The sequence below is a fragment of the Sipha flava genome, unplaced genomic scaffold (genome assembly GCF_003268045.1).
Source record: "Sipha flava isolate LNK unplaced genomic scaffold, YSA_version1 247_pilon_pilon, whole genome shotgun sequence".
NCBI classification, from domain to species: domain Eukaryota; kingdom Metazoa; phylum Arthropoda; class Insecta; order Hemiptera; family Aphididae; genus Sipha; species Sipha flava.
In genome coordinates this window covers 738,177-764,336 of record NW_020272895.1, presented here as the reverse complement: position 1 = coordinate 764,336, position 26,160 = coordinate 738,177, and the positions used below count along the sequence as shown (strand labels likewise).

General features: G+C 28.3%; 1 protein-coding gene across 1 annotated transcript in view; it reads right to left on the bottom strand.

Annotated features, from left to right (window-relative positions):
• Positions 1 to 26,160, bottom strand: part of LOC112684263 (neurotrimin-like) — a gene marked incomplete in the record, with an annotated part of 168,503 nt that overhangs the window by 48,075 nt on the left and 94,268 nt on the right. The window contains 2 exon segments of the mRNA XM_025555688.1: positions 10,481 to 10,639; positions 18,582 to 18,789. Of these exon segments, the coding sequence (XP_025411473.1) occupies positions 10,481 to 10,639; positions 18,582 to 18,789 (367 nt within the window).

Sequence of the window (26,160 nt, the reverse complement as noted above, 5' to 3'; positions counted from 1 at the left end):
AATCTCCATGGAAAGCATTAACTTTTCCTTTTTGAAACAGAGGCACTCTTTTGCAATATATAATATTTGTTTACTAAATAGACGTGGAACATAGTACTGGAAAATCGTGAAAATGTAAATCAACGGGCCACTTTAGGCTTATCAATTGTTTATTTCAATGTTACTTCTGCATTGTTTGATGACTTAAACAGAGAAAACGTTTAATCTATGATTAAGTTTTGTTAACATTTTTTATATTTTATATTTTTAACTGTTAACACGACCATGATGGCGATAGTATTAGGTTTCAAAATATTGTCATGTACATTAGTAGTAATATAAATTAAGAATATACATTTCTGCAATTTAATAATATATTTATTATAATGCAACACTTATAACTATAGCATGTACAGAAAAAATTGTTATGATAAATTTGAAAATAACATATCTTACAAATTAATTAATATTTTGTTAACTCCAATCGACAAAAAATCAAAACTAAATAAATAAAAAGGTAAATGAGTAAACTTTTTGTTTAGAAAATTTAAGAAAAAAATAATTAAAACTACTAAAATATAAACGTTAATAGTCCAATAAACTTATATAAATTAAACTTTTTTTTTAAATATATCAACTAATGAAAAATATATTAGAATTTAATTTACGAAGTTCAGTGACTTACAGAAATAATGATCAATAATCTCATACTGATTTACTTTCAATCTAATGAAAGTACCTACTTTCAGAATATTAACATTTATTTACATTTTTTTCTAGTAATAAAAACATTTTAACTAGATTATGTAATAAGGAAATTAAAAAATATTAATCATAGAAAGAATTTTCAATCGTTGATGCACATATTTTTAAATTTGTCAACTTTTTAGTTATTTGTAGTCCTTAAAGAATTTAAACATACAATAGGATTTACTAAAACATTCTTGGTAAACGAATAATGTGTGATTATCATCTGAAATCACAATCGTAGCACTTTTAATATGGGCAACGTACCAAAAATAAAATCCAAATTTTCTAATTTATAGAAAATCAAATTGTCAAAGATGGCAGATTTAGTTAATAGCTTACTCGTAAAGCGTTAAAAAAAAAAAAAAAACAATTATATTTATGGGCCATTAATTTTAGTCATTTTTGTAATTAAGTTGATTATTTAGTTAATTTCAACATAAATTATTCAAAAAGATTTTTTTATTGTCATAACATCAATAAAATATTTCTATGATGATTATACAAATTAAGGTTTATTGATAAAATTAAAGACAAATGTATACTTACAGAATTATGTTGTTAAGTTTAATTTCAAACCAGCAATAGATGTAAAAACTAGAGCTCTTAATACACGTGAATTCACGGAATTCACGTGTCACGTGTCACGTGTAAAATCCAAAATAAAAACGTATATCCTTAACTTAATACTGTACTATTAATATTTTATTAAAACTTCAAGTGAATAACATAAAATTACTAATTTTACAATTGTAAAAATGGATATATATTTTGGATAAACATGTATTTCACGTGTACACGTGAATTCCGTGACACGTGTTTTAAAAGCTCTAGTAAAAACTATCATATTAAAACTTCATTCCTCTCTTTTATTTGAGTTTTAACTATAATGAAGAATGATAAAAACTAAAAACTGAAACTAAAAACATTTCAGAAAATATCGAAATTATTTGAGCATAAGTATTTTATTGAATTATGTTAATATATATTTATTTTGATGAAAAGGAAACTTATTTTGTATTAAAATGATTAAAAACTGTATACACAAATAATCGTAATAAATATTTAGGTAAAATAAATTTTTACAGTATTTAAAGAAAATCTGTTGATTTGGATTACAGCTGTTATATTACTGCATGAGCGAAGAACATATTTTTTATTTATACATATAGTCTTTTATTTTTCTTAAATTCTAAGGATTACGAATGTTTAATAAATGTAAAGCTTTACATTTCTGTATAAATTATTTTGTATTTTTATTACAATATAAAAATTATTGTTGAGGTTTATCAAAGCAAAATAATGCGGATATTGTTTACATTTATAATTATTTTTTTTATTTTTTACATTTGATTCTTCATTTTATAACTAAAGATTTTATATAATTTTATTAGATTATATAAACATTTTATAGTTTATTTAATGATTAATTAAAATGATGAACAAAATTAATAAAATATTAATATAAATATATATATCACCATCATAAAAACCTATTCTCGCATTGTTAAAGAAAAATTGAGACTTTATCTTACAGATTTTCTTTTTAATATTTTCACATTTATAATAAAAATAAGAGAAAATATATTAGGTTTTTAATCTACAAGATTCTTTTTCTTTTTATACTTTTCTGCATCTAATTTCTGTTTAGATACCATGTTTTTATAAATACTGATCATTCTGTATAACAAATGGAATATATTGGTTAAAAAGTAACTTTCAAAAAAATTTCAATGAAAAAAAAATTAATGACTTTATATCAATATTAAGCGTAAAAATATTTGTTTCATTTATTTGAATCACGACGTCTATTTTAGTCGTATTAGTTTTACTTTTATCAATTTTTTATTAGCCAACTGTAATAAAGCACAGTGAGATTCAAATAATAAATCAAACGATTTGATAATAGTTATTTTGAAAGTGATTACTTTCTCAAATAAAACATCACTTATTTCAAAAAGAATAAATCGCATTTTACTCCATTTGTATTATGTAAATCCGAATAAATCTATAAATATAAAAGTTTTTTACTTATCTTAAGTCAATTTTAAGTTTATAAACTTATAAATAAATACATAGTGCAAATTAAAACTTTTCATTCTCAGGGATAATACAATTGAAAATATATTGCTAATTATTATTCAATTAAACCATAAAGATATAATTAAACATTGATTTATAATTTAACTAAATAATTTATTTAAATTCTCAGAATCATATTATAATGATTTTATTATTTGTAATTTTTAATAATCTGAATTAGGTATAACATGAAATATACTCATCAATGAATCCGTAAACGCATTAAAACCCAAAAATCATATTGTATAGGGACTGTCGACCAAGTTATTTTTTATACTTTGTCCATCGACAGTTTTGTTTTTTGTTATTTCTAAATACTACCCGCTATAATTTATTGCACATACAACACAACAGATTCATTCACACCCCGAACAATTATTATTTTTTTTTTAATATTTTAGTCGTTTCTCAACGGTTTGTCTGATTGTTATTATTTAATATATCACGTATACATTTATGTTTTTAAAAGTTGTTAATTGTTATGGTGATTTTTGAATAGATTATTTGTTTGCCAAAGTCATACTTTAAAAATAACTTGTCGAATTTGAGCGACCATTTTATGAAAAAAAAAAAAAAACTAATTCGTGAAATATTTCTATAATTCACGTAGAGTGGAAAAAACTGTTTCTATTTCATAAAATTAATAATTTTACTAAATGGTTATAACTTCAAATATACGTATTCAGATCTTATTTACTTACTTAAAATGTTTGCATAGATTTATTTTCAATATAAATTGGCGGAGCCCGGTCCTTAATATACTTATTTTTTTTTCATAATGAATGCGTTACTCATGAACACTGATTGCAATAGTTGACATGACAGTTGATTTTGCATCGTTTGCCTCTGTCGCTAATATAGTAAACTGATATAAACGAGCATAAACTCTTAGATTGTTTTATACACATGAATAGAAGTTGTTGGTAAGTTTGAAGGAAACGAAAATAGACCTTTGGTGTATTTTTTTTTTTAGACGGGCAATGGGAACTAGTTTTAGACACACTGCAAGTTTTATTAACACTTGGAAAGGCCCCATCGCTCATTATTGGTAAGATGCATAAGAACAGTTTACAATATTACATAACGAAATTCGAGATAACGAAACGTATACATCGCATTAGTAATATTATGCTCTATAAAAATGTAACCAAACCAATATTAGCTGTATTTACTGTATTCGGTGTATTTTTAGTAAAGCGTATATCAAAAACAATACAACTGTTGTCTGTAGTTGATTGCCGTCCAGATATTAATTATAACGTTAATTATTCAGTCTATTCGATTTACATGAACTTTCTCTCTAAAACCTTATAAAAGTTCACAGATGTTTAATGGAATTGAATTTCTGAACAATATCGATATGCGTCATTTGCAATCATGTGATATCATATACCGATAATAAACAATGTACCAACTGTTTTCTATAATAATTAAAATTTTTAAACTCTGAAATTTTAGTTTCCAGGATGTGTTTGTGTACATATTTGTATGTAATATCTCAAAAATAGAACATAATATGTACTTCTAAATGGCTATATAAGTAAAATATATAGTATAAACTGTAGTGTACCACAAGGTATTGTTTTAGGATCCATTTTATTTATTATGTATATAAACAGTTTATGTTATATAGGCATTGATGGTTCTATTATTACATATGCAGATGAAACTTGTCTGTTGTTTTCTGATAAAATATGGGATGTGGTGTTCAGTAAAGCAGGTTCGGAATGAAACAGATTCATAAGAAATCTTAATTTAAAAAAATACAACAGTAAATTATAATCATTACCGTATTTATTGCTTTTTCTATGCACAATTGTACACCATTTTCAATTCAGGATATAACAATATGTAATGATTATAATAAAACTGATAAAGAAAATTATTTTAAAACCAATAGAGTAACAAGAGAATATATTTTGGTTTGATGTTATATTGTAAAATTCGATGTAACTGCCATACTCGTATGTCAAATATGAATATGCGCCTACGAATCATTTCATATACATTTTATTGTTTGTACAAAACTCCCTCCCCAGATATGATGTTTTGTTTGATGTTTCATATAATACATAGTTGCTTTTATCATTATATTTATTTATATTTCGTCTTTAATTTCTTTTATTGAAATTGTATTTAGTGTGTAGATTATAAGAAAATAAAATTTATGTTTATTTTTATTCATATTTTGTCTTTAAATAATTTTATTGTAATTGTATTGCGTGTGTAGATATTATAAGAATATAACTCTCCACGTTGATCACAAGCTTGCTTGTAGAAGGTAGATAAACCTAAATGTGCACAGAATAATTGTTTTTATATTGTTTAATAAATGGTTATAGTAATAATTAAATAAATGAAATAGAATAATTTTAAAGTGCGATATCATATATGATATCGTTATTCTCATTTAATCATTTGTTTTAAAAACATGAAAACATATTGATAGTGCGCGCTGATTGAAAAATGTCTACCAATAATATTAAATAATGATTCGTATAGAGACGACTAATGCAATTATAGAAATAGCAATCAGATACTCAGAAGTCTCAAAGCTACGTATGTTACCTATATGTAAATATAATTGGTTTAGCAGTTAATTGTACGTAGATGTTAGTGTGATAGTCACGCGAGAATTTGTTTGAATTTAATTACTTTTCACTAGGTAAATTCTGCTAGTACAACGTGCATTAGATAATTTAATAAGAGTGTCCGTGCAAGCTACATATATCATTATTGTAACCGATGGGTCAACATTTTTGACAAATTCAAATATTTATGTACCATCGAACTAAGAAAAGGTGCATGAATTGTTTCGTTAACGTTGCTAAATAATTTTGATATTTGCGTAAATACGAGTAGGTAGTTGATTTCGAGTTTTCTTTAGATTTTATGGTTCAACGAATACATTTGTGACTCGAAACTCAGTTAAAGTCTAACATCGTGTGTATAATACGTAACGTAATGCATTTTGTTGATTTTGATAATTATTAAACAACTTAACACGTACCTACTCATATCAGTAAGACTTCTGAAAACTTACATATTATAATCTTATATTATTTTATATGTGGTTTTTCAGGGCATATTTAGTTATACACTAACACATACAAATCACCTGCTATAAACAATAATATCATAATATGTTTATTAAATACATAATAATATTTATTTATATGCTTAGGATTTTTTTGATAAATGAAAATGATAAGTTAATACCGTAAATAATTATCTGTTACTGATGCTGTTGTTTTGATTTATATTATATTAACTTTTATATTTATTGCACCATGGGCATACAGATTATATAATTTTCTAAATTGAAAAAAAAGTGTTGACAACGAATATCCATAGTTTCTATTAATATTCATACTACACAAGTTACAAGTATACTATAATTACAATTATATTAATAAATCTTTAATTCTTATTATTATAATATAATTTATAGTTACTTAAAACGATCGAGTGAATATAAAATTGGGTTAATAACAAGGGCAGGTATACTTTTTTGACTTTGAAAGAAATAGTTATTAAAACGCGCTGGAAAAATGATGCTGAACTTTTTTTTATATAACTTGTGGATTTAAAGGAGCTATACAATTTAAGGAATACAAAAAAATCAAGAAAAACTATAAGTAACATTTAATTAATTTCGTTAAGTGTGGAAACAGGAACTTTAAATCTTTAAAAATATATCCATTCAATTTCTGTTGACTTACAATAAGTATTAGTTAGTAACAAAGAATATTTGAGGTGATTAGTTTATTATCGGTCGATAGTTTAAAACGAAACTACGAAAAGAAAAAAAAACAATATCATATACACAATTTTGAGTTGTTCACTATAAATTGTTTGAGCAATTGATTATATATGACATGACAGTTCAATATTTTTAAAACTGAAAACACAATAAATTTTAAAAAATATAACTATTTAATGTATCAAGAAAATAAGAAAACGATTTTTATATTAATACAATGTTAATTACCTATTAAAATGTTGTATGTAATTTATTTTAATTCATTGTTTGTATTTTTATGTACTTTAAATTTTCAATCAATTATTTCGTCAAAAAGGTAGTATAAAAAAATATGTTTGCAGAATCAGAATGAATAATACGCGTATTTACTAATATACTATCAAAGTGAACAAAACCACAATATTATAACACTTGTAAAATTCTTTCTCAATTTCTTCAATGTGTACTTTTGTTAAATTTTTTTTTTTTTTATGTACTATCGATGCAGTTGTTTATATATTTAAATTCATAAATTTAAAAGTTTTTGAGTGTTATAAACGCAACTCAAATTGAATCGATAAAATCGAATGATAACAATAACTACACTACTAATTATTAATCATATTATTTAAATTATTTAAATTGGCTTTCATCTAGCAGAGAAATTGATCAGTTGAAAATGTCCGAATTACAATTATAAAAACCTAAGAATAATATCATCACCTTAATTGATAAATATCTAATATTTTTAACCCATATAATATTATACATTATGAAACAACGTTGATGAATTTAATGTCAATAATATTTCTTTTATCGTTTTTGTATACATAAAATCATATCGTTATCATATCATATATCATATCATATCATACAAAAATACATCGTTGTATACATAAAAATTGTTGCAATTATATTTTAGTAGAACTATGGGATTTAAAAAGGATTATAACTTATCGGCCTTAAAACCAGTAAATTATAATTATTTTAGCATTTTCAATCATTTTTATTTCAAAGTATAGATACTCGTCCAAATGATTTGTTAATTGTTCAAATATAAATTCAAATCAGAAAGTTTTTCCATAACGTTTGGTGTATTGGATTCGGTACGAATAGAAAAGGTGCAATTGTTTCAAAATGAAATAATTAGTTGCTGACCCGAGTGTAAAATACATGTATAACTTGTTTTTCCTGCTACAAGGATAATAACAATTAAACTAGAAACTCCAATTGCCAATGATAAACAACATATTATGATGATATAATAAATGGTCAAGTGATTAATAGATAATAAACATTTATAATATTCGCGTGTTTAAGGGGCAATTAGTAATGTTCGAAATTCCTCTGAGACTTAAACCACAGTACCACAGTATAAATTGATGAGCTCCCGTTTTAATATTTTGTGTCAAGTTAACTATAAAAGGAAATAACGATAACGGAATCACAAACTAAAGGTATGTACACTAACCACTAATCAGTTAATAACGCCGTGCTACATTATTATTATACTTCCACAATACATGCACAGACCAGACTACCTCGTGTTATAATCTACAGCTAGTGAAAATGGTACGTTTTTCACGATATCGAATACACCAATATTACGATTGGATTTATCGTCATTCGACCGACAATAATTACGCAACGTAATATTGAATAGTAACAAATATTTTCCGAACTCCAGAAGCCGGTTTTGCATATTTTGATTCGTCAAATACTAACATCGTGTATTGCAGTCAATACTATATTATTATGCGTACGTACAATTATGTGCGTAAAATTATATATTTTAGCTCCTGTTATTATTTTCTAGTCCCTCATCACTAGTGCTCGATAGATATGCGGCCGATTAACTTAAAAATCCAACAATTAAGTATTCGTAAACTATATTTATTATTATTTTTTTTTTAACTAAATAAACATTTTGATTTTTGCCTAAAATATCTTAATTTGAAACGCTTCGAAACCTTTCAAATTTCGAATGTTTGCAATGAGCGAATATATTCTAACGATATTATTTTCGTCATTATTTAATTTTTTTTTCCAAAAGTATTTTTATTCACATACATGACTATTCATACATACGTAAGAAGTGTGTATACGCGTATCGTTAGAAAATGATATAAGATGTGCATGCAATTGAATAATGCTAAAAGGTTATTTATTTAAACTTTTTTCTTATGTCTCTTACCATAACGGTCGTGTACGGCGGTACTTGCCTTATAATATTCTAACTATCATGTTCAAATTGAAATAAGAACGTACATTGAGATTGGTTTATCAAAATAACTAAGTTACCAAGAGTGTTTTAAATAAGAGATTGGTGAATTATATTGTATGATCGAATAATGTACGCATCGTTTAAATTCAGTCTAACTGTTTTACAGTATTTTTTTAATTGCAAATTAAAATTGTCATTTAAATATATAGGAGTAAATTAACAACAGTAGAAAATAAATACATTTTTTTTAACCATTTTTATGAAAACTCCGTCGAAGAGTGTCATAAAATCATTTAATCTTAAAATAGCTGACATTATTGAAAGATATTTAACAGATAAACATTTATTAAATTATTAGTAACGTTTCAAATTTGTTTTATTGATTTTATTTTAGACAACTTAGTTATCACATGATAATATTCATTTATATCTTTAGAACTATCAAACATTGTTATAAGTTGTTATAAGCTCAGTGATTTCAAGATTAAAAAAGTATCCAGTGTTTCACAACTAAAAAAAATATCAATTTAGTTCATACATTTATAAAATATATATTTTAATAACAGGCTGAAATAAGTTGATAGTATGTTTAGATATTACAACTTATAATATTTGTACATATGTGACATTGACGGGTCTCTCTGAATATTAATGTGCACATAGCATTTAGTATTATATTTTTGTCACCAACAGCTTTCAAAAATCGTATTTGGTAGAAATACGGTGACTAGCATTACCTGATGGAAAATTTATCATGTTTATAATACATAAAAGTCATACTATTTCTTTTTTAAAGCATTAGCAAAATTGCCAGATGTGAACTAAACGAATCGTTTTCTTTAGTTTGTCTTCTTTTTTTCAAATACATTTCACTTGATTAGTTTTGAACAGTTGAGCAAATAAAAGAGCATCTGTTTTATTAAAACACTGATAACTTGAACAATTTTTTTTTTTATTTTAAAAAACCTGAAATACTTAAGAACAGTGCAAAGAACATGTAAAAAAAAGGTATACATTAACGTTATATTATTATTGTTATTGTAAAGTATTTATTTTATTTTTGATGTTAAATTTAACATTTTGAAATGCGAATATCATAGAGTATTGCGTTATTGCTTTTACACGTATCCACCCGTGTGATTGTCAGTAGACGCGATCGAAGTAAATATTAGGATTGAAACTCCTCGGTCGAAGATGACAAAACGATTGAGATTTATATACTACAACCAATTCAGTTTTTAGACGAAGCAGCGATGCTGACGAATATTCGTTATTCCTATTGAAAATCAGAATACAATATTTCAACGTAGTTGCGCGTTCTACGGGCAACAAATCATGTTTAATCAAAACCATAGGCAACACCTATTTCACCGTCGCACACTGCAATCGCGATACGTGTATTAGGTATACTGCGAACGAACACCACAGGTTACGACGTATTAGAGGTTTTGGCATCCACAGGGCCATTTCGACGACGACGGCGAAGAGATCCCCTGTGCACGTATATATACATATAAATAATACGATACACCCCTCCGCTATCGTAATACTGTAGGCTAGGGCCAACGACGTTAATTTCATACGTTTGACGTGCACAATGTATAAGTGCATCGATCGCGAGAACGGTGTGCACGACGAACGCAGGTACATACATTGTTATTAAACCGTACAAATAACCGCTGATTATATTACAAAACAGTACTGACCTTGCTGGCCGCGTTCCAGCCGTATGAGTTCCGTGCCTTCTTTGCGCCACGTGATGTTGGGCGCGGGTGACCCCGAAGCCGCACATCTCAGTGACACGTTGCTGCCCTCCCGGACGTTCATGTCCGTGCTGGTCGGATAGTCCAGTATGTCCGGCGGAACTGGAAAAACGCGATTGATTATATCGGATTCGTGTGTAAAATAATAAATACGTCGGCCGAGTGGACGCGCGGCCGAATGGAACTACCACGGTGAAGTGGCGGATCTACGGAGAGGAGGGGGTTAAAACATTTTTTTTTAAAAATATGAGGGGAGAGCATATATTTGTATTTCTGTTCATACAAGAAATTTGTAGTCTTAGATTTAAATTAGTGTATTATATTACTTACTATTATCTTACTTTATTATCAATCAATGACTGCAATGTTATAAAAAATATCACCCAAGGGAAAACATTTTTCAAAATCCCTCCACAAAAGAAAATCCTGGATTCGCCACCGTCATGGCGGCTACGGTGAAACGAACGAGAGAACGCGTGCGGAGGACTGACGGAGTTTGAGGTGTAATGTTAAGCAGAACATATTTTAACATACAAAGTACGTGGCACTAGTTCCCCCCCCCCAGTGATAATTGAATGCTACCCAGTAATCGTGCTACTAACCAATACATTTTTATAACGACTGTAGTGACAGGAGTTGATTTTCCCTGTATGTTCCTCTGCAAAAGAGCACCATGTCTATGAACTACGACAGTAGACAATTTTATTGAAGTGCCACCTAGTGAAAATTACTTAAAATATGTTCTGATTTTAAGGAATTGTTCGTGAGATGGATGAGTGACAGAAACCGAGAAACAGGAAGCCGAAGTGAGAGAGAGAGTGATGGAAAAGTAAGTCAAATCGCTTATATGTACCTATATATATTTATATATTTTAATGCACAAATAGGATGAACGGATGGACTTCGACGAGAAAAAAGTAGTCAACTTTTTAATCCACCATTAACTCACTCACTCTACTCAGACTCGCGTACGATCTATTGAAACTGTTTATTTTTATTTTCCTCTACTTCCAACTTCATGATTCATTAAATCTTTTGTCGCTCTAACCACATAAACACTTCAGTGGCCACGCTACAGCGAAGAGATCAAATTGTAGGAATGTGTGTAGAGGGGAAGTTTTGTAGCATATAATGAAAAATCCTCTAGCGTAGTGTGGCAGCGGCACAAAACTGATAAATCGACTTTTTTTTTCAACTTTTTTTTCTCCCCTGACCTGCTCTCCTTATGCAGCTATACCGACGACACCGACACATCGGCAACTATCGGGCAACCGTTTACTTTTTTCTCTTTTCTCTTACAAACTTGTCACTCAAGAACCGCCTTCAGCGGTGCGTATAATACGATTTTTATTTATATTAAGTAAATAAATATATATGTATATACACTCGTATATATACTATATGCATAATAATATGTATAAAACCACGACGTATTTTTTATCCGATTACTTACTAAACTGGATTGCACACCATCATCATCGCTGGTATACTGCCACCTAGTTTCGCGCCTGTAGTTGGTTTTGTTTCAATTTTGTTTTATTTTTATCTTTATTTATAAATATACATTTTTCCTCCTTTACACTTTTTAATTTAAAATCAAAAATCCTTTTACGTGCATTAATTGAAATATTGTATAAATTAATGTCAAAACGAATAAAATTCGAAGATATTTTTTTCTTATGCACCAAACACAATATTCAACAATAATTTATAAAATGGCGTCTTTAATAATGTCTGAATAAAAAAAAAAAGGAATAAATACTTTTCAGTTACCAGTTTCCATCATAATGAAATTTTATAACTCTTAAAGTCGTAAATAATGGATCCGACAGTGTCGTGTCGATTCGGTTTATTAGAAGTGTATGAGTAATATTCATTAGAAAACAATTTTACGAGTTACAATTTATATTCGATTTGTTCATACTCCAATCAGAGCACACCAACTATGATTTTGACATTTTAAAATTAAAACGATTTATTATTATAAAATATTATAATAAAATCAGATGTTAGATAATTTTATTGCACTTTTTACCGGGCTAGGTTAATTAACCTGTTGAGTAAAGAGAATATTTTTGTGTTTGTACGTAAATAGATGAATGTATTCAAAATTCAGTCATAATAATATTGTATAGTGTTAGATAATAAGGTACACGTTATAGATATGTATCCTTTTTATTATAAGTATCTATTGTAATTAAGAATAATTAAAAAAAAATAAAATATTTCAATATACAAATAAATATAAAAATAAAAATTGTCTTCTTATATTTTATAATAGATGACACAAGTTGATTATGTTTAAATGTTGTTTGATATGAAATTGTAAATATGTATCAATATAAGAAAAATAAAGTAGGTAATTATATTTAAAATTATATTGATAAACAAAACCATATATTATTATAAACTAAAATTATGGAGTATAACAACATAAATCCTAACTCTTAGCCCTAAAGAGCCCAATGTGCACTAAGTTTTTTTTCTAATTTTTTTTTATATATATTTTGTTAGTCATTTGAAGTTAAATAACAATTGTATCTGTAACTCAAAATCCACCGTTTACGGTTTAAATTTTAGCGTATGTGAAATAAATATATTCATATGTTATGTTAATGTGCAAGATAAACGTCGAACAATAACTTCTAAGAAATTTACTTCAATAACTAATAGACATGATATTTTAATTACATATTACTGAAATTATTAAATACCTCATCATATATTTTATTATTACCAGATGCATATTTAACAAAAATTAAAGTAAATTTTTTTGAATGAAAATTTAATTTTCAAAAAACTATGTACTCCTTAAAGATCTAAAATATGGTTTTCTTAATTGGCGCACAAGAGAAATTTCGTTCCCAAACCAATATTTTGATGTTACTCCTATGCGCTCGCTATACAATGAGTTGTAATTATTTTAATACAAAATAAAAATTAAAATAATGCCCAATTTACACTTGTACTACACCACATGAAACGACATGACAAAACATTATATCAATATAATTGAATAATATGGTTTTTCATTTTTTTATTTCACACCGATCCGACAATTTCTGTAACAACACAATACACAACAAAACATTCGAGCAAAGAATGTTTTGTTGGTCCGTCGGTGACTGTCGGAATTAATTAATTTAAAATATACATATTTTTATGAATTTATGAATTTGAATTAATTTATAAATTACATTTGTAAAGAAACGTTTTTACGCTAATTATTATTATGAAATAGTACATAGGTACGTATTTTATTATATTGGACCATAAAATATATAATTGTATAATAGTATAAATAATATGTTGTTTATATTCCTCAAAACAATTTTACACAAAATTACACGTTTTTCATCAAATTTTATTTTTTTGAAACGTCGTGAAACCTTTATGTTTAGGTCTATACGATCATATTTTGACTGTCTGTTCGAAACGAAAATAGAATCAAATTAATGCGTGTCTGTCGTTTCTTGTATGTCATATATGAATTGAACGCAGACTTGGGTAGTATTCCGAATACAATATTCGAAATACTGTATTCAGAATACTTTTTAAGTATTTCAAATACCGTTAAATCATCTCTTTTTTAAATGATTTTATTACTTCTTCATCGTATCTTGTATAAGCTAATATTAGGTATTTATTATTTTTGTAAACCAGAAACTATAACAGTTATGTAATATAAAAATATAATACAATAACATATATTTAGTCTACAATTTCAAATATTTCTGTTGAATGGACATCTATTATTTTTACAGTATGAAAACTAAAAGTATTTTAATAGTATTCGGAATACTTTTGAAGTATTTTAAATAATTAATTTGAAATACAATTTTTGTAATGTATTTGAATACATATTCGGAATACTATTTTTTGTAAATATTCGAGTATTAATTCTAAATACTTTTAAAAAGTATTTTACCCAAGTCTGATTGAACGTGATTTTTATCTGTCTTATCATTTCGTACAAATGTAAATCGGGCAGAATCCGTTACAATAGGATAGGTAAAACTAAGAAATTCTAGGTGTTGCTTACCCTATTCTATTTAAGTTGGCGTAATATGTAATATTTATAATATGTTTCCGTTTATAATATAATACGATGTTGGATTTTTATAATGTTGCTTTTGATTTTTCTTTTTTTTTAAGTCAAATTTCTTTTTAATTGTATTATGTTTTAAAGTTCAATTTCCGGGAAGAAGGCAATATCCACCCAGAATGATGAATCTAGATATTTTACTCTTACTAGTTACAGCTCTTTAGTCACAAGAAACATTTAATATTATTGAACGATAATTTAAAAAGCCCATTATTGATGTGATGATGTTGAATGAACTCCGGCATTATTTTTGACGCCTAAATAAGGGATTTAAGTCGAGATACTGTCTAGCGTTCAAACTAGACAATAAGCATATAGATATTTGAAGTATGCTGACTACCAAATTTACTTTGATATACATCGTTAGCAATAGCGGTCTTCTGATGAATATCTATTATATTAAAAACCCTAGTAATTAACATATCATTATTATCATCGATTATATTTAAACAAATAATGTTTTGTAAAGTATAAACACATAAATATACAGACGAGAGTGTATATATTGAAATATAAATGACCATAAGCTATACATTGCGTTAGTAGAGTCGACGAAGCGTTATAAATGAATAAACGATATCTCTTACGGAGGATGCAAGTGTACTCGTATGTGTGTGTATGTAACAAGTCGTAATTAAGCCACATAGCTGCAATGCATAAACTCTCGATGAACACACTCCTGCGGTCTGCCCACCCGAGTGTATATTGTGTACCCTACGCCAGTGAGTATACACTTATAATCGCTATATGTTTATATGTATATACACATTCTCGCGGCACCAAGCCTCTCAATAAGATGCTAATGAGAAGCATTGTGGTTTTCCGCAAAGAGCCCTCTGACCCATTTAACAGAGACCGTTCCAGTGGGCTTCTGTACGTGAACACGATAGAGGATACAAAATGACAACGGACTGAGGGGGTAAATATATGCAGTGTACAAACACACAGACTGCGGCAGCCAATAAAACCCCTTTCGGGTACCTCCTCTTCCCGAAGCGTGACACGGGTAAAAAGTAGTCCAAGGGAAAACCCGATCGGGTGGTGCGGGTATATGTACCACGAAGAAGGGACATAGATTGGCTTTTAAGTCCTTTGAATAGATCACTGTTGCAGCACTCATCATGTCGTCACTATAATGTGTAACTTCTATGCAAGATGCGCAAATGAACTCATAATCTAACTCGCTAACTTACAGTTTTGTAATTGCGTGTGCGTGTGCTTACTGTCAATTTATTAAGCTGACATACGTAAGCAACGTATCAAAATATGTACACATATATTTATAATATACATATTATTTATACTGACTAGCTGCAGTGACAACCAGTTGAATGGTACAACGAAAACTGCATAAATTACAACCCGGCATGCTTCGGTAATGGAAACCATGAAAATCAAAGATTTATTTTCGTCGATTAAAGCAATCGGTGTAGAGAATTTGGTAGAAGGTATTTCAAAAATGAATCAAGAATAAGTAGTAAAATCATTGTTCAGTGGAACCAAAACACTATCACCCAATTTAATTAACCTTGAATAAGAATATTATATCTTGGATTATGGTATATTCTAAAAAGTGAAATTAAAGGAAATCAAAAAAAACGTAAAATCAATATAACCGTATGATACCTCTTCGTCCCTTACGGCTTATAGCCAATCAAAAATATTGTTATACTATATTCAAGTGAAATCGGGTGTCACCGGTTTCCGCCAAAAATTAGCTTCCCGTTTTCTGCAAATACCATTTTCCACCACATTAAAAAAAAAAAAACATCATTCCTTATTCCGCCAATTATAAATTATAGGATTTTAAAGTTTGGGAACCCCTTAAAGTAAGTATTTAATGATATTCTTTTACCAGTTAAAAAAATAACCAATACAAATATATTATATTGCATACCCTCAATATATATATATACGAGTATATATGTATGTATATATAATGTTCATAGTAGGTATATTTTGCATAGTGGGTATAATTTTATCATCACACTTAGTTTTTTTACTGATAATAGTAAAAAACGGAAAGCTTATTTTTGGCGGAAACCAGTAACACCCAGTGAAATCATCTAAGACAGAATCAAAGAGTTCTGATAGCAAATCTTCTAGTCACGACTGATTTCTGTTTTCAGAGATCTTAACGGATCTCACAGTTATATAATATAATGCAAATACTCCGAAGAATATAAAATGAAATTGGTAGAATATTATTGATTGCGCTTTCTTCAGTATTAGTACTAAACAACAAGAAAAAGTTTACGAATTGAAAAGTTGAAATTCGTCGTAACCAGTGAATAATTTTATTATTGATGTATTGTAAGTAAATATTATATGCTTGAAATACGAAATTCACTATTTCCTGCACTTGTATGATAAATACATGTACAGCCGCCGGGACATGGAAGTAACCATTTCGAAACTACAAAGGCGTATAATAGTAATATTAGGTATCGAGTATCAACAGTAATTGATGACTGTTATGCGGAAAAAGATAAAGATGATTAGGGTTGAAAAATGTCAAAGCATTTGTTTACTGTTGATTATTATTATTATTATTTATCATCATCATCATCATCATCATCTACTACGCTTCCCGTTGTCGCGCCCTTTGTAGTCGTCTAAGCATATAATAGTAGTAACGACTATATTATGTATCATATGAGATACGTGTATAGCTACAGTTGAAGTGTGGTCTTTCGATCGCGCTTTACGTGCGCGGAAAATACGATTAATTACTGTATATAATACTCGTACTGAAATTGTGAGAGATCATTCAAATCGGCTATAGGTTAATTCAATTGGAAACTAAATATTATACAATCAATAATAATTATGGAGTTTATGAGCATAAGTAGTTGAACCATTAACATTCTCAGAATAACAAACCCTATAAAATAGCAACCATTCAAATTTACAATATAACGATTTGTTAATTTTGAATTGAAACACATACACTAATTTCTGAAAATGTATTAAAGAAGAGTTTAGTTTGTTGGTTTAGTCATATAATGTCGGAGATATCGTACTTAATACATTCTGGAGAGACACCTAGTTACACAATCGTACCATACAAATATAATTTTTATTTCTCTTGTATCAATCTCTTTATATTATAACACATATTACTTTAATTCATAAATGGATATTATACTAAGTCATATTAGTCATATTATATTTCAGTTCGTTGTTTGTAACTAGTCAAGATAATGATTATTTAATATAGATAAGTTTCAAGAATTAAAAATGAAATTAATATTGTTTTCAATATCGATGAAAATAGGTTTAGTGGGTCGTAAGAACTATTAAGAATAAACTATTTCCGTATTCATACATTAGTTTTGGAACTAATTCTATACACTAAGTGTTTTATATTTGTATTCTTTTTCGAACGGTTAAAAATCAATATGGTGTAAACAAACAGGAATTATTTTCCCAATACAGTCAGTTTTGCTTTCAGTACATTATAATCGATGGTCGACTAAACTCTAGTGTTTATTTTTAGAAATACCGATTCTTTTTGTCGTTTTTTAATCATTTTAAATTTCATACGCGTAAGTGAGTTTTATTTCAAGGCGAATGGACTTGTAGAATATAAAACCTCCGTCTGTAAAACAGGGTCGGATATGCGGTGTCGAACGGAATGAAACGAAATAATTTTAGACGAGAAAGTATATTTCAAACTGCAGGATACGTGAAAGTAAATAAAAGCTGGTATACAAACGCGCACTTATGTGCGTGTCCGTATATATATACAGCCCGCGATCCGTTGTTGTTATACACGGGCAGGGTTACGACCTCTCCGATAGCGATTGTAATACGATGCACAGTCCTCCACCCCGCGGGAACCATCGAACGAACGCGAACACATATTCGCACTACCATATGCGCGCGCTTGGCCGTAAACGACGCGGCCCCATAACGCGTAATAGCTGCCGTGCTCACCGACTATATCCAAGAAGCCCAGCTGACTCTTCATCGGGTCCGTGTTGATCTGGCACATGTACCATCCTTTGTCGGACTCCCTGAGCTCCTTGATGTGTATGTGCCACGTCCTGTGGTCGGAATGCGACACCCCGATCCGGTGGTTTTTCGTGATCACGTGGTTGTGGATGGTCAGTATGGTCTGCGTGTCTACCCGTAACCACGCCACCTGTCGGAGCACACAAAAAGTCGGTATCAACATAAGTTAGAGCACAAGAGACGCTGTGTAAAAAAAAAAAAACTGAAAAATTGTTTCTTCGGTCCGGGCGGCCGCTGTACGCGTAGCCGTGCGTATGCATATATGCTTGTGCGTGCGCGTGCGCGAGATGCGATATGGGCGACGGCGGCCGCGTGCAAATGACATTTTCGACATGACGTGGGGGGTGCGGGTGCGGGGGTCGCGCGCCACAGATAATATATTAGGTTCGGGAGAGTGAATAATGCTTACGGTGTACTGGTGTGTGCCCGCGACGAGGTTAACCGTCAGCCGAACATTACGCCCCGCACAATGGGCCCCCGTCCCTGATTAATAGCCGGTACCTGTGTTGTGCGCTTAAGCGCGCGCCGTACATCCGTCAAAGGGTACATCATACGCGCGCCGTCTATAACGCGCGAGTGGCATTAGCGCGTGATTTATGTACGTAGCACCGGCGGAGGCGACTTTGATTCGTGGTGACGAACGGCCTCTCGTGTGCGACTTATCGCTGTTATTTCGTTGCTATTGCCCATTCCATCATTAGGCGTACAACTGCGTGTACAGGATTCGTGCGAAGACGACGGCCGTCGAAACGGTTTTCGGTTGACACGTACCGTACAACAACCGCGTTGGTGCCACCGCGTGTTCGCGCGACCCTGACGCGTACCACACCGGATCCCTTCGACCGCGGACGGATTAGACGACCGGTTATGTTTTGCGACCGTCCAGTCTCGCCAGTACAGATGTACTGCGGTGTACGATTTCGACGCGCAGCAACGGTCTAATACGTTCGTTCGGACGAACAGAATCGAATATTCAACGTTTTTACGTGCGTAAACGCGCACGTGAAAAGTCGAAACCAAAATAACGTTGGGTATTGCTGGTTTCGGTAAAGATCCGATCGAAATCGAAAACTAGTACGCCATTGTTTAACATTTAATCCAACGAAATCGGTTTTACGCGCACTGATTTTTAAGGACATTTTTCAAACGACTCCGTTGTTAGCCGGTGTTGTTTTCGTACGTATCCCTATAACGACATTTCTGCAAAGAAGTTTATAAATGTATTTGAGTTCGATTTTCATTTGTTATGCATATTTAAAGCTTTGAACATGTTACGAAATATTTATGAGATGTAGGTACTCTACGGTTTTATTTGTTTTCGACGGAAAAATTAATAACAATATTATTTCCATTTTTGAAAACGTCATACTTGTGCGTTCGAAATAAAAAAATTGTCTAGGATATTTTTAACCGGTGTTTTTACTAAATATTGAAAAGTCAAAAAAATCCTTTCTGGGGAATAGGGTATGTTTTCCTCTTGCATCCATGGATTCCGTGTTTAAGATATAAACCCATTTATTGTATTGTGCTGTCGAAGGTTATTCCATTGGAATCGTCATCACATTTCATCAACAAAATGTCGCACACCAGATTCTATGCATTTTTCAAAGGCGATTTTAAATTATACGATTTTTTTCTTAGGAAATATTCTTGATTGATTTTTAATTGAATACAAATTAAAATCATTACACTTAGAAAATATGTTTACTACAGATTACATCATAATAATACATTGTAAATAAGGGTAAAACACGATTGCGTACGTTTGTTATCGGCGATTCATTTTTAAGCTACACGATTTCGTACTTTTAGTGAGATTTGGGTTAAATTAATTATTTTAATTCTTAATAAAGTTCGCTAACGCCTATGAAAAACTCATCAAAGTGTTTTATCGAATCAAAATTATTTTATCAACATTTTACTAATAGAGACTAAGAATAAATTTAAATTCTAAATATCTAGAAACAGAACACTTGTACTGTTATAATCTTTTAAAGTTATACAATCTCTAAAAAAATATAGTTCTATAATTTAGTAAAAATGTCAGTCTCCGCGATAATATTAAATTAATTCCGACGAAAATCTCTTTATATATAAAAATGAAGCCAAAAATATATAACATTTCATCAATTGAGAATGGCTGGGCCGATTTGGCTCAATTTTTTTTTAATTGTTCGTAATTGACAGGAGAAGGTTTTTACGAAAAAAAGAAAATTGCTAAAAAAGTGCTATTATTTAATTAATCGTAGTTTAATTTAATAATTTTTGACCCGGTCGATAACTGCGTAATTGAAAATGAGTTATTAAATGATACTATTAAAAAACTATTAAAATCTATTTAAAAACTATTAATTTTATTTTTGGTATTAAATGACGGGTATTGCATAAATATTAAACAACAAGATCCCACAACAGGTTCCAAAACAAACAAGGATGTTAGTTCGAAAGATTCTTATGCATATCGGTTGATGATTAGATGCGATCAGGACAACGTTATTCTACGATTTCGAGAACTTGGTGAACAATTCATGGTCGACATATATGTAAAGATAGAGAACGAACGATTACGATACTTGCGATTCAATTAAAAAAAGCTGCGTGCGGAAGATTCTCAAAACAATTGTTAGATATCGGTGATGGGAAAGTTACTACAAATGAAACGGGATGCACACAATTATCGACCGATTTCTGCACAATCATCAATTCATAAGATGCTCTCATTGAGCAGATATTTCCCAATGTAAACAGACAATTCACAAATCATTAATGGCTGGCAGGAAGAGCAATTTTAGCAGCAAAAAATGTGGACGTCAACGAATCGAATCTCAAGATACAACATTTGTTACCTACCAGGAGGCTTGGTATCATACAAATCTATTGATACAGCTTGCAATGCTACTGAAGCTGTAAATTATACAACAGAGTCTTTAAACTCATTGGATTTACCAGGCATGCCACCGCATAATTTACAACTGAAGGTTGGATCTCCGGTTATTTTGCTTTGTAATTTGAACCCACCATGGTTGTACAACGGCACGCGATTAGTCATTAAAAAAAAATAATGAAAAATGTTATCGAAGCCATCTTTTTAAATGGCAAATTCCGAGGTGAAAATATATTATTACCGCAAATCCCTATTATACCCACAGATGTGCTAATACAATTTAAACACCTTCAATTTTCAATTAGATTGGCATTTGCAATGACTATCAATGAGTCTTAAGGCCAAACAATGTCTATATTTGGCTTAGATTTGAGCACAACATGTTTTTCACACGGACAATTATACGTAGCGTGCTCTCGGATCATCTAATTTTTTTGTGTTGGCGAATGATGGGATAACAAAAAATATTATACACTCTGTTGCATTAAGGGATTGATATTGTTTTTTAATAATATTGTCATAATTAGCCATCTATATAATTTTAATGAATCAATTTTAATAAATTATTAAAAAAATAAATGTTTGATGTTTTTTCATTTTTATATTTCATCACCGATCACAGCACTACATACCTCTTCCACATACATAACACATCCTTACACGCCTATATTATATTAGTTATTTTTTTTTTTAGCAAAATATTCTCTAGAAATAATTTATATGACAAAATGACAATTGTTGGGTCAGATAGTAAAATGTAATTTTGTCGAAACCAATTCTTGTTAACTTAGCTGTTTTTTTTTTTTTTTTTTTCGTAATTTTTCATCAATTTTTTTGATTATTTGGAAATATGGTGAAAAACTTAAAAAATGATATTTTAATGCACCAAATATAAATAAAACATTTAATCTAAAACATCTATTTTATTAATAATCGGAGCAATATCGTAAAGGAAAATTAAAATTAGAGATCCCCATAGCATCTAAAGTAAATTATAATTTGATCAACGTAAACTTATGGTTTAATAAAATAATACTTATAGGTACTCAATTTTATAACTAATTTGATTTATTTAGTAAAGGCAGAATAATGAAATAATTATGCTATGCCTTACTTTCACTCTGTTTTTATAATCTACAGACATTTACATTTATAGAGATTTATTTTTTCTTCATACACTCTTACTGATAAGTTTAATACACAATTATTGGGTTATTTATTAAAATTGTATACTTAAAAATTAATGTATTCAAGCATATTTCAAAACAAATGTATTCTAAATTAGTTTTTTCATTTTATTCTTACACAAAATAAATCTCAATAAAAAATAATTAGTCATTAAATTAATAATATTATGCAATTATTTTGATATTGCATAGTCTGTCTAAAAATAATGACTTAGTTATTATTAAAAATTACATTATTTTATCATTAAAATTTTGAATTCACTTTTCATAAATGAAAATTATTATTATTTTATCACAGTTTTCATACAATATATAAATTTGATATCCATTTGATTAAAATTATGTCTAATTATTGGAAACAAGAAATAAATACGAATTAGTAAATTTGTTTTGTATGGTATTCCGTATGGTACTACAACTATACAGCTAAAAACATCCATCCCACTCATGAACAAAACTATTTGAATGAATGAGGTATAAAAACTTTTCGTTAAAACGAGTACTATTTGCTCCAAAATAGAAAAAAGTGTTGCTAATGTTAATGCGATGGGTCACGTAATTATTGCTTTTACTCATCCGAACCACCTACTACTCGGACATATCATATATATGTACATTAAAATTTAATTAAAACGAACTATTTTATCACATTATTAAAAAATAATAATAACGTATTTAATATTTTACGATTGTGTCTGTTGGAAATATTAAATATAACTGCGAGAGCACACATCATATATTTTCTATATAAAAATTCTCTCGGCATTGTATTATTAAAAATATTTCTACACTACGACACATGTATCAGTAGTTATTCAAACAACTTGAATAACAAACACAATAATTGTATAATTAAAATGTGTGTTATTAGAATTATTCTATATGAAGAATCTGAATGAAATTAAATAAATTATTAAAATACTATATTTTATTTATTATAATATAATATATTAATTGCATTGTTTAATTCTATATTAAATATAATTATATTGTTTTTGGAATTATTCGTTCTGTGTAACCGATGTACCTATACACAATTCAAATATCGCTCCCACGCTTACTAATTGTTTCATTTCAAAAATTATAATAATGAAAGAATATGAAATTTGACATTGTGCTTCTTTAATTTTTAATACGAACTCTAGATGTGAATAATAAGGGATTTTCTTCTGAAAATTGTATTTTTAAGGGTTTAAACACTTTTGGGCTGGTTACATATATTTTTATTTTTGGTTACTTAGTGAATATCTTATATTGTTCATATATCGATAGGTAATTTCTTTAATCAAAAATAATAAATTCTTCTTAGACGAATCCGGATGATTCAGATATAATTGTTACATTTGTCTTACACGAGTATTATTTATTTTATTATTTTAATTTTCGAATAAATATTTGTTAATTTAGTATAATATTATGTTGTTAAAACGTTACATTAAAAAAGGTAAACATAATGTCTTAGAAATAAGTATTTATAAATTTACATAAAAATGCATACACTTTAATATTTAAATATGAATTATTTTTTCAAATTCCGACGCATAACAAACATGATATTATTATAATTCCAATATAGCAAACAAATTACATAATTCATATAATCATATTTGAAACACGTTACTTAACTTGACCGAAACAGAAATTCACTGAATTTAAATGAATTTTTGATGAAAATAAACCACAAAGCATATCTATTATGTAATAGTATTAAAGAAAAAACGGTCGTCAATTCAAGAATACTCTGTCTCCTCAAAAAGCAAACTATTTAATCGTTTTTATAATTTATTAAGGAAGTCAAATTGTTAAATTAGGTACTTAATTTTGTTCATTAGATACATTAGTATCCAACTATTCACAGAAATTTTGGTTTGACTATAAGAAAATGTACATTGGACAGTTTGTAGCATCAAGCATTTAGCAAAGATGATAATACATTTTTGGTAAATCATTAGGATATATTTTTATTATGAGAAAATTTTAATCGAAAGTTACTTTAACTTTTTATTAATAATTCAAAATGACTTAACTCAGTAAATGTTTATATCTTTATATTATAGATTATATCTTAAATATAACATCTATACAATCAGATACCATTATATACATACAAAAAGTATAAAAATTACAGTACCTATTTATTCCTTAATGTTTGTTTAGGGTTTTAAATTTAATCAAAATTAAAAATATACTCGTACTAAATATATGATTAAGAGTTGTGCTTTAAAAATTAAAATATTTATATGTTTAGCAGTTCTATTTTATACATAATTTTTGATATATACTTAAATTACATTCCGATAATAATGTTATATTTGTAGTGTATGTTTTACCACTAATAAATGACATCATAAAAAGATAGGCATGAGCATGGGTGTGTGTCTAGACGCCCCCAGAAATATTGTAAATGGTGCCCTACAGTTTAAGTTTAAAAGTATGAAGCTTCTAATTTAATTGATTTTTTTCAAATTAAATTTCATATTCTAAAATATTTTGGTAAAAAAAAAATATTTTTCATAATCAAACAAATAAAACAAAATATTCTAAATTTCATAAAAAAACTTATTATGATAATAATTTTTTTTACCAAAATATTTTATAACAAATAAAATTTAATTTGAGAAAAATTAATTTAATTAGAAGTTCCGTACTCTAATAGTTATTATACCTTTTAAATTATTTAAAAGGTATAATTGACTACAAAAGTAAAAAAAAAATTATATTCATTGGGACCGATACATCAAAATTTTAAATAAAAATTAAAGTCATATTTATTTTATTATTTATACATTATAATTTATTAAATACACCTTCACATTTTGTTAAGAAAGGGCTTAAAAGTATTGTAAGCACACCCTGAAATACAAGTCTGTACACGTCTATGTATACAAATCTGTATTTCTTATTATTATTATAGTACACAACTTTTATTAGGATTACAAAATTATTTTACATATTATTTAGTTATTAATTATTAATTATTTTATTATTTTATTATTTATTATTTATAAATTTTAAAAAATCAAATAATCATTGTAATAAATATTTATTTAATTTATATTGTAAAAAAAAAAATTACATAGTTCTTCTAAGAAACATAAAGTTTTCACTTATGAAAATATGTATTTACTTTTCAAGAAGATAAATCAAACTTGCCATTAAGCAGTTAGTCTGGAGAGTTTATTCGGTAATAATTATAATAATAATAATAATAATAAATCTATTATTTAACATACATTTTTAAACATTAACCAGAGGTTTTTAAAGTTTATAACAGTTTTAATAAAATAAGTAACTATTATATAATTAAAATTAAAAAAAAAAAACAATTTCTACATAATACTAGCTTATAAATTGTGGATCAACTCAAATTTCGTTGGGAGTATTGCATATCATCAAACATATTATGGTTCAAAGTGTCACAACTCGTTTT